Raw genomic sequence first — 11,561 nt, 5'->3', positions numbered from 1 at the left:
AAGTAAGATGACAGATTTAAACCAAACCATATCACATTAAGTAATGTGATATAAAAAATTTAAAGTAATGTAATAATAATCACATTAAGTATAGAGTTTAAATAATCCAATTAAAAGGCAGAAATGATGAGGTTATATTAAAAAAATCAAGACCCAAGAGTACATGCTGCCCAGAAAAAAAGCACTTTAAAGATAAAAAGACACAAACAGGTTGAAAGTAAAGGAGTTGAAAAAGATATACTACAACAACACTAATAAACAAAGAACTAGAGTGGATATGTTACTATCAAAGTAGACTTCAGAGCAATGAATATTACCAGGGATAAAGAAGGCCATTTCTTAAAAATAAAGGGGTTAATTTATCAAGACATAAGAATACTAAATATTTAGTACCTAATAACAGCTGCAAAATGTAACAAGCAAAAACTGACAATTTAAGGAGAATTACACAAATCCACAGGTATACTAGATTAACAGCTCTCTCTCAATAAAAGATAGAACAAGTAGACAAAAATTAATTAAGAATGCAGATTTGAACATTATCAATTTGACCTAATTGACATTTATAGAACATTCTGGCTAATATCAGCAAACTATACATTCTTTGCAAACGCATGCAGAACGTTTACCAAGACAGACCATACTGTAGGCTATAAGTCTCAAAAAAAAGAATTAAAAGCATTCAAGTCACACAATGTATATTCTCTGACCACAACAGAATTAAGTTAGAAATTAATAATAGAAAGATATCAGGGAAATTCCCCAATATTTGAAAACTATATAGCACACTTCCAAACAACCCATGGATCAAAGAACAAATCAAAATGGAATTTGGAAGTATTTTTTTTTTTTTTTTTTGCGGTATGCGGGCCTCTCACTGTTGTGGCCTCCCCCGTTGCGGAGCACAGGCTCAGCGGCCATGGCTCACGGGCCCAGCCGCTCCGCGGCATATGGGATCCTCCCAGACCGGGGCACGAACCCGTATCCCCTGCATCGGCAGGCAGACTCTCAACCACTTGCGCCACCAGGGAGGCCCTGGAAGTATTTTGAACTAAATGAAAATAAAAACACATTTAATTTGTGGAATGCCGCTAAAGCAATACTTAAGGAGAAATTAATATCACTAAATGCCAACGTTAGAAAGGAAGAAGCCTCAAATCTATGACCTCAGCTTCCATCTTAAGAAACTAGAAAGATGAGGGCTTCCCTGGTAGCGCAGTGGTTGAGAGTCCGCCTGCTGATGCAGGGGACACGGATTCGTGCCCTGGTCCAGGAGGATCCCACATGCCGTGGAGCATCTGGGCCCATGAGCCATGGCCGCTGAGCCTGTGCATCCGGAGCCTGCGCTCTGCAACGGGAGAGGCCACGGCAGTGAGAGGCCCGCGTACCGCAAAAAAAAAAAAAAAAAAAAAGAAAAAAGAAACTAGAAAGATGAGCACATTTTACTGAAATAAGTAAAAGGAAATAATAAAGATGAGTGGAAATCAGTGAAGTAGAAAATAAAAACAACAAAAAAGAAAAATGAGAAAAATCAGTGAAAGCTAGTTCTTGACAAGATCAATAAAACTGACAAATCTCTAGGCAGACGGATCAGCAATAAAAGAAAACAAACAAATTACTGATATCAGAAATGAGACAGATGGTATCACTACAGATTCTATAGATATTGAAAAGATAATAAGGAAATGTTTTGAATAATTTTAAGCTAATAAACTTGACAACTGAAATAAAATGGAAAAATCCCTTGGAAGATAACATGCTCCTTAAAAAACTTTCCCACAAAGAAAATTACAGTCCCAGATAGTTTTACTGGGGAATTCTACCAAATATTTGTAGAAGAAATAACTGCAAATCTATACAAACTTTTCTAGAAAATTGAAAAATAAGGCAACATTTTCTAACTCGTTCTTTGAGGTTAGCATTATTCTGATACTGAAACCAGACAAAGACATTCAAAGGAAAGGAAACTACAGGCCAATATTCTTTGTGAACATACAAGGAAAGATTCTAAACAAAATTTTAAATCTAATCCAACAATATATAAAAGGGATAACATCATGAAGAAGTAGGGTTTATTCCAGAATGCAAGGCTGGTTTAACATTAAGAAATTAACTGGGGAATTCCCTGGTGGTCCAGTGGTTGGGACTCTGCTTTCACTGCCAAGGGCCCAGGTTCAAATTCCTGGTGGGGTAACTAAGATCCCACAAGCCAGGTGGTGTGGCCAAAAAAAAATAAAAACAAATCAATCAATGTAATTAATCATACTAACAAACTAAAAAATAAAACCCAAATGATCTCTCAACAGACACAGAAAAAGCATCTGACAAAACTAACATTCCTTTCTGATAAAAATTCTCAGCAAAGTAGGAACAGAAAGGCACTTCCTATGTAACAGTATGGATGGACCTAGAGGGTATTATGCTAAGTGAATTTAAGTCAGACAGAGAAGGACAAATACTGTATGATTTCACTTATACGTGGAATCTAAAAAACAAAACAAATGAACAAACATGAAGCAGAAACAAAGTTGTAGATACAGAGAATAAACAGGTGATTGCTAGAAGGGGTGGGGAGGAAAGAAACAGGTGATGAAGTAGGAGGAACAAAGTTCCAGTTACAAAGTAAATGAGTCAAAGGTATGAAATGTACAAGTGTTGGGAATACAGTCAATAACTATGTAATATCTTCGTATGGTGACATATTGTAACTATACTTATTGCGATCAGTTTGAAATGTATAGAAATATGGAATCACTATGTTGCATAACAGGAAATAACATAATGTTGTAGGTCAATTATACTTCAAAAACAGACAAACAAACTCAGAAAAAGAGTTCAGATTTCTGGTTATCAGAAGCAGGGGTTAGGAGGAGGGAGAATTGGATGAAGGCAGTCAAAAGGTAAGAACTTCCAGTTACAAGAGAAATAAGTACTAGGGATATAATGTACAACATGACAAATATAATTAACACTGCTGTGTTATATATGAAAGTTGTTAAGAGAGTATATCCTAAGACTTCTCATCACAGGAAAAAATTTTTTTTTCTATTTCTTTAACTTTGTTTATATGAGATGAGATGATGGATGTTCACTAAACTCAACTGTGATAATCACTTCCTGATATGTATAAATCAAACCATTACTGTACACTTTAAACTTATACAGAGCTATATGTCAATTATATCTCAGTAAAACTGAAAGAAAAAAATTGAAAGGTACTTCTTCAATCTGATAAAGGGCAGTTATGAAAAACCTACAGTTAACATCATATTTAATATCATATGAATATCTTTAATAGTGAAAGACTGAACAACTTCCTCCTAAGATCAGGAGCAAAGCATAAAGATCATTTCTCAGTACTTCTCTTCAGCATAACCTTGGAGGTTCAAGGTAGTGCAATAAAGCAAGAAAAAGAAATGAAAGGCACTCATATTGGAAAGGAAGAATTAACACTGTTCTTGTTTTTTGTCCACGCCACGTGGCTTGTGGGATCATAGTTCCCCAACCAGGAACTGAACCTGGGCCCTCAGCAATGCAAGCATGGAGTCCTAACCACTGGACTGCCAGGGATACCATAAAACTGTTTTTAATGACAGACACCATGATTGTCTATGTAGAAAATCTGATAACCTCTTTAAAAAAGCTTTGATAATTAATATGTGAGTTTAGCAAGTTTGACAGATACAAGATTGATATACAAAAGTCAATTTATTTAACAGAGAGCAGACAGCAGAAGCAAGAACTACAATCCTGCAGCCTGTGGAACAAAAACCACATTCACAGAAAGATAAGACAAGATGAAAAGGCAGCGGGATATGTACCAGATGAAGGAACAAGATAAAACCCCATAGAAACAACAAAATGAAGTGGAGATAGGCAACCTTCCAGAAAAAGAATTCAGAATAATGACAGTGATGATGATCCAGGACTGTGGAAAAAGAATGAAGGCAAAGATCAAGAAGATGCAAGAAATGTTTAACAAAGACCTAGAAGAATTAAAGAACAAACACCTAGAAGAATTAAAAAACAAACAAACAGAGATGGACAATACAATAACTGAAATCAAAAATACACTAGAAGGAATCAATAGCAGAATAACTGAGGCAGAAGAACAGATAAGTTACTTAGAAGACAAAATGGTGGAATTCACCGCCATGGAACAGAATAAAGAAAAAAGAATGAAAAGAAATGAAGACAGCCTTAGAGACCTCTGGGACAACATTAAATGCAACAACATTCACATTATAGGGGTCCCAGAAGGAGAAGCGAGAGAGAAAGGACCCGAGAAAATATTTGAAGAGATTATAGTAGAAAACTTCCCTAACATGGGAAAGGAAAGAGACACCCAAGTTCAGGAAACACAGAGAGTCCCATACAGGAAAAACCCAAGGAGAAACACACTGAGACACACAGTAATCAACTGGCAAAAATTAAAGACAAAGAAAAGTTACTGAAAGCAGCAAGGGAAAAAGGAAAAATAATGTACAAGGGAACTCTCATAAGGTTAACAGCTGATTTCTCAGCAGAAACTCTACAAGTCAGAAGGGAGTGGCATAATATACTTAAAGTGATGAAAGGGAAGAACCTACAACCAAGATTACTCTACCTGGCAAGGACCTAATTCAGATTCTATGGAGAAATCAAAAGCTTTACAGACAAGCAAAAGCTAAGAGAATTAAGCACCACCAAACCAGCTCTACAACAAATGCTAAAGGAACTTCTTTAAGTGGGAGACACAAGAGAAGAAAAGGACCTACAAAAACAAACTCAAAACAATTAAGAAAATGGTCATAGGAACATACATATCGATAATTACCTTAAATGTGAATGGATTAAGTGCCCCAACCAAAAGACACAGGCTTGCTGAATGGATACAAAAACAAAACCCATATATATGCTGTCTACAGGAGACCCACTTCAGACCTAGGGACACATACAGACTCAAAGTGAGGGGATGGAAAAAGATATTCCATGCAAATGGAAATCAAAGAAAGCCGGAGTAGCAATACTCATATCAGATAAAATAGACTCTAAAATAAAGAATGTTACAAGAGACAAGGAAGGACACTACATAATGATCAAGGGATCAATCTAAGAAGAAGATATAACAATTATTAATATATATGCACCCAACATAGAAGCACCTAAATACATAAGGCAACTACTAACAGCTCTAAAAGAGGAAATCGGGGCTTCCCTGGTGGTGCAGTGGTTGAGAGTCCGCCTGCCGATGCAGGAGACACAGGTTCGTGCCCCGATCTGGGAAGATCCCACATGCCGCGGAGCGGCTGGGCCCGTGAGCCGTGGCCTCTGAGCCTGCGCGTCCGGAGCCTGTGCTCCGCAACGGGAGAGGCCACAACAGTGAGAGGCCCGCATACCGCAAAAAAAAAAAAGAGGAAATCGACAGTAACACAGTAATAGTGGGGGACTTCAACACCTCACTTACATCAATAGATCATCCAAACAGAAAATTAATAAGGAAGAGAAGCTTTAAATGACACAATAGACCAGATAGATTTAATTGATATTTAGAGGACATTCCATCCAAAAACAACAGATTACACTTTCTTCTCAAGTGTGCACAGAACATTCTCCAGGATAGATCACATCTTGGGTCACAAATCGAGCCTCAGTAAATTTAAGAAAACTGAAATCACATCAAGCATCTTTTCTGACCACAACGCTATGAGATTAGAAATGAATTACACAGAAAAAAACATAAAAAACACAAACACATGGAGGCTAAACAATATGTTACTAAATAACCAAGAGATCACTAAAGAAATAAAAGAGGAAACCACAAATTACCTAGAGACAAATGACAACGCAAACACGACGATCCAAAACCTATGGGATGCAGCAAAAGCAGTTCTAAGAGGGAAGTTTATAGCTATACAAGCCTACCTCAAGAAACAAGAAAAATCTCTAACAATCTAACCTTACACCTAAAGGAACTAGAGAAAGAAGAAAAAACAAAACCCAAAGTTAGCAGAAGGAAAGGAATCATAAAGATCAGAGCAGAAAAAAATGAAATAGAAACAAAGACAACAATAGCAAAGATCAATAACACTAAAAGCTGGTTCTGTGAGAAGATAAACAAAATTGATAAACCATTAGCCAGACTCATCAAGAAAAGGAGGATGAGGACTCAATAAAATTAGAAATGAAAAAGGAGAAGAGACTAAGAGACTACTACAAGCAACTCTATGCCAATAAAATGGACAACCTGGAAGAAATGGACAAATTCTTAGAAAGGTATAACCTTCCAAGACTGAACCAGGAGGAAATAGAGAATATGAACAGACCACTCACAAGTAATGAAATTGAAACTGTGATAAAAAATCTTCCAACAAACAAAAGTCCAAGACCAGATGGCTTCACAGGTGAATTCTTTCAAACATTTAGAGAAGAGCTAACACCCATCCTTCTCAAACTCTTCCAAAAAATTGCAGAGGAAGGAACACTCCCAAACTCATTCTATGAGGTCACCATCACCCTGATACCAAAACCAGACAAAGATACTACAAAAAAAGATAATTACAGACCAATATCACTGATGAATATAGATGCAGAAATCCTCAACAAAATACTAGCAAACAGAATCCAACAGCACATTAAAAGGATCATACACCATGATCAAGTGGGATTTATCCCAGGGATGCAAGGATTCTTCAATATATGCAAATCAATCAACGTGATACACCATATTAACAAATTGAAGAATAAAAACCATATGATCATCTCAATAAATGCAGAAAAAGCTTGTGACAAAATTCAACACCCATTTATGATAAAAACTCTCCAGAAAGTGGGCAGAGAGGGAACCTACCTCAACATAATACAGGCCATATATGACAAACCCACAGCAAACATCATTCTCAATGGTGAAAAAGTGAAGCATTTCCTCTAAGATCAGGAACAAGACAAGGATGTCCACTCTCACCACTATTATTCAACACAGTTTTGGAAGTCCTAGCCATAGCAATCAGAGAGGAAAAAGAAATAAAAGGAATACAAATAAGAAAAGAAGAAGTAAAACCGTCACTGTTTGCAGATGACATGATAGTATACATTGAGAATCCTAAAGATGCCACCAGAAAACTACTAGAGCTAATCAATGAATTTGGTAAAGTTGCAGGACACAAAATTAATGCACAGAAATCTCTTGCATTCCTACACACTAATGATGAAAAATCTGAAAGAGAAATTAAGGAAACACTCCCATTTACCACTGCACGAAAAAGAATAAAATACCTAGGAATAAACCTACCTAAGGAGACAAAAGACCTGTATGCAGAAAAGTATAAAACAATGATGAAAGAAATTAAAGATGATACCAACAGATGGAGAGATATAACACGTTCTTGGATTGCAAGAATCAATATGGTGAAAATGACTATACTACCGAAAGCCATCTACAGATTCAATGCAATCCCTATCAAACTACCAATGGCATTTTTTATGGAACTAGAACAAAAAATCTTAAAATCTGTATGGAGACACAAAAGACACCGAATAGCCAAAGCAGTCTTGAGGGAAAAAAACGGAGCTGGAGGAATCAGACTCCCTGACTTCAGACTATACTACAAAGGCTACAGTAATCAAGACAATATGGTACTGGCACCAACACAGAAACATAAATCAATGGAACAAGACAGAAAGCCCAGAGATAAACCCACGCACCTATGGTCAACTAATCTATGACAAAAGAGGCAAGGATATACAATGGAGAAAAGACAGTCTCTTCAATAAATGGTGCTGGGAAAACTGGACAGCTACACGTAAAAGACTGTAATTAGAACACTCCTTAACACCATACACAAAAATAAACTCAAAATGGATTAGAGACCTAAATGTAAGACCAGACACTATAAAACACTTAGAGGAAAACATAGGAAGAACACACTTTGACATAAATCACAGCAAGATCATTTTTGATCCACCTCCTAGCGTAATGGAAATAAAAACAAAAATAAACAAATGGGACCTAATGAAACTTCAAAGGTTTTGCACAGTACAGGAAACTATAAACAAGACGAAAAGACAACCCTCAGAATGGCAGAAAATATTTGCAAACGAATCAACGGACACAGGAGTAATCTCCAAAATATATAAACAGCTCATGCAGCTCAATATTAGAAACAAACAACCCAATCCAAAAATGGGCAGAAGACCTAAATAGACATTTTTCCAAAGAAGATATACAGATGGGCAAGAAGCACATGAAAAGCTGCTCAACATCACTAATTATTAGAGAAATGCAAATCAAAACTACAATTAAGTATCACCTCACACCAGTCAGAATAGGCATCATCAGAAAATCTACAAACAACAAATGCTGGAGAGGGTGTGGAGAAAAGGGAACCCTCTTGCACTGTTGTTGGGAATGTAAATTGATACAGCCACTATGGAGAACAGTATGGGGGTCCTTAAAAAACTAAAAATAGAATTACAATATGAAACAGCAATCCCACTAGGCATATACCCAGAGGAGACCATAATTCAAGAAGACACATGCACCCCAATGTTCACTGAAACACTATTTACAATGGCCAGGTCATGGAAGCAATCTAAATGCCCATCGAAAGACGAATGGATAAAGATGTGGTACGTATACAGAATGGAACATTACTCAGCCAAAAAAAGGAACGAAATTTGGTCATTTGTTGAGATGTGGATGGTTCTAGAGACTGTCATACAGAGTGAAGGAAGTCAGAAAGAGAAAAACAAATATCATATATTAACGCAAATATGTGGAACCTAGAAAAATGGTACAGATGAACCGGTTTTCAGGGCAGAAATTGAGACACAGATGTAGAGAAGAAACGTATGGACACCAAGGGGGGAAAGTGTAGGGGGGGTGGTGGTGTGATGAATTGGGAATTTGGGATTGACATGTATACACTGATGTGTATAAAATTGATGAGTAATAAGAACCTGCTGTATAAAAAAAAGTAAAAAAAAAAAGTCAATTTATTTCCCCACATTAACAGTAAATAAAATAACACTGTCTATAATAGCATCCAAATATATAAAATATTTAGGGATAAATCTGATAAGAGGAGTGAAAGACCTGTACACTGAAAACTACAAAACACTGCTGAGAGAATTTAAAGGTCTAAATAAATGATGTGATACAATGAATTCATGGGTTGGAAGACATAAAATAGTCTTATTAAGATGTCAATTCTTCCCAAATAGATCTGTAGGTTCAACATAATCCCAGTCAAAACTCCAGCAGGATTTTTGTAGAAATTTATAAAGTAATTCTAAAATTCATATGAACATGCAAAGGACCCAGAATATCCAAAACAACTTTGAAAACGAACAAAGTTGGAAGATTAACACTGTCTGATTTCAAGAATTATTATAAAGCTATAGTAATCAAGACAGTAAAACAGATCTGGATTCCAGGCCTGGTTCTAACATCAACAGGCAATGAGATGAATAAAGCTTCAATAATGTGTGTGTACGACTGTCCTTTAAGAAAACCTAAAGACATAACTATTTTTAAAATTAGATATTTCCATATAGAAACTATAATACCCATAGGGAAGAATTAATTATTGTATTTTATTGGTTGAAATATCCTAGTGAAAGCACTCTTTGAACCATGTAACAAAAGATTAACTACCTGTGGATCGTTATTGCAAATATATAAATTATAATGCCCCTGGGAAGAAGTATTTCTGGATATTACATATTGAAAAAAAATCTCGAACACCTAAACTCCTAGTTTTTCAATAAGATTTTGAAAACTTAATCCTAATAGAGAGGACATGGTCATCTTAATAATATTAACATTAGCCCAGTAGGTAATTTTACTTACAAAAATGAACTGGGACTGGAATTCTTCGATACACGAGGAAGCACCAACAAGCTGGTGATTGTGGTTTGTGACTGGAAGGGGTTTGAGGGTGAAGTTTTTCCTACAATGAAGCTTTTCTCTTTTCCCCTGTTAAGAACAGTTAATAACAATCATTGTAGATTTTCTGTCCTTTTGAAAAATTTTAACCTTCTTAACTGTATGTAGTAAAATTAATATATTTCTTTTTATGGAAATTGCTTTTAAAAGTCAGTAAAATTTAGGGGCTTCCCTGGTGGTGCAGTGGTTGGGAGTCCACCTGCCGATGCAGGGGACACGGGTTCGAGCCCCGGTCCGGGAAGATCCCACATGCCGCGGAGCGGCTGGGCCCATGAGCCATGGCCGCTGAGCCTGCGCGTCCGGAGCCTGTGCTCCGCAACGGGAGAGGCCACAACAGTGAGAGGCCCGTGTACTGCCAAAAAAAAAAAAAAAAAAAGTCAGTAAAATTTAAATTTACTGAGAGTACTTTAAAGGAACTTCCCCAAAGTAACTCTAAAGTTGATCTGGAAACATGAATTTTTCTGGAAAAAAAAAAAGAGTGATAATGAGGGAAGATATACCCTACAAAGTATTAAAAATACCCTACTCAGTAACAATAGTTTAAAAAGTGTACTACTCTCTTAGAAAAATCTGAATAGATCATGTAGATAAGAGCCTTTAGGATAAAAAGTGTCATTCTAAATAAGTGGAGAAAGGCTATAAATCATGAAAAAATGAACTAATTATGAAAAGTTATATCCTTTACGTATAATAAGTCAAAATGAAATTCTATATACTGAAAATTTATGTAAGAATGAAAACAATGAGGAAGTAGAAAAATACATGGGAAATATTTACATAATCTTAAAGGGGAAGGCTAAAGTCAGATAGCACAAGAGAAAATATAGGACTACTCAAAAAAAAGTCTGAATTTCAAACAAAACAAAACAAAACAAAACAACCCTATAATGTGAGCTAAAGACAAATAACAAAAAGTAACTGCAACATAGATGGCAGTTGAATGATCCATAGCTTCAATATCTAGTGTTGTTCCAAAACAGCTTAGAAAAAGACGAAAATAGAAGAGGACCTGAATAAGTAATTCACATAAGAAGAAATAAAAACGTCTAATAAACATATGAAAAATGCAGAAACACATTTTCTAATAGTCATATTAGAAATATTCATATTCTAATATTTTCTAATATTCAGAGATAAATTAAAACAATAAGATGCCATTTTTGCCTATCAATTTTACCAAAGGTTAAAATCACAACTTACACTGAGGATTAGGGGGGAACAGACACTTTTATGCATAACTAGTAGGTAGTAGGTAAGCAGATTGGTATAAGTTTTATGGTGGGCCTTTATATATGTTGACTTCACTATAAAGTTTAGTTAAAAAATTGATATTCCATATAGGTTTCTCTTAAAAACGTGATCCCTTGAGCTGCAACACAATCATGCATGGTGCTTGTTAAAAAGTGCAGATTCCTAGACTCCAAACCAAACTTGCTGAATCAAATTCTTTGGGAGAGGGGCACAGGATTCTGCATTTTAAGCAAGCTCCCTGGATAATACTTATGTAGACTAAAGTTTGAAAGTCATTGTTGTGGAAAAAAAATATTTTTAAGAGGACATTTGTCACACTGTCCTTGTGTCTTTTTTTTTTTTTTCTTTTGGCCATGCCACATGGCTTGCAGGATCTGATCAGGGA

The 11,561-nt window shown here is 35.9% G+C and overlaps 1 protein-coding gene across 6 annotated transcripts in view; it reads right to left on the bottom strand.

The window, feature by feature from the left end:
- The window catches only part of THAP6 (THAP domain containing 6), a 32,435-nt gene that overhangs the window by 16,567 nt on the left and 4,307 nt on the right, over positions 1 to 11,561 (bottom strand). For 5 of the 6 annotated variants that reach the window (XR_009533824.1, XR_009533826.1, XR_009533825.1 and 2 more), the window contains exon 4: positions 9,830 to 9,955. The exons of the other annotated variant lie outside the window; for it this stretch is intronic. Coding sequence is in view for 2 of the 5 variants with exons in the window: in XM_060113438.1 (XP_059969421.1) it covers positions 9,830 to 9,955 (126 nt within the window). In the remaining 3 variants the exon portion in view is untranslated. The remainder of the gene's footprint in view (positions 1 to 9,829; positions 9,956 to 11,561) is intronic. 6 annotated transcript variants of the gene reach the window in all.

The sequence above is a fragment of the Mesoplodon densirostris genome, chromosome 1 (assembly GCF_025265405.1).
Source record: "Mesoplodon densirostris isolate mMesDen1 chromosome 1, mMesDen1 primary haplotype, whole genome shotgun sequence".
Classification (NCBI taxonomy): Eukaryota; Metazoa; Chordata; class Mammalia; order Artiodactyla; family Ziphiidae; genus Mesoplodon; species Mesoplodon densirostris.
Note: the sequence above shows the minus strand (reverse complement) of the source record. Positions and strands in the feature narration are given on the sequence as shown.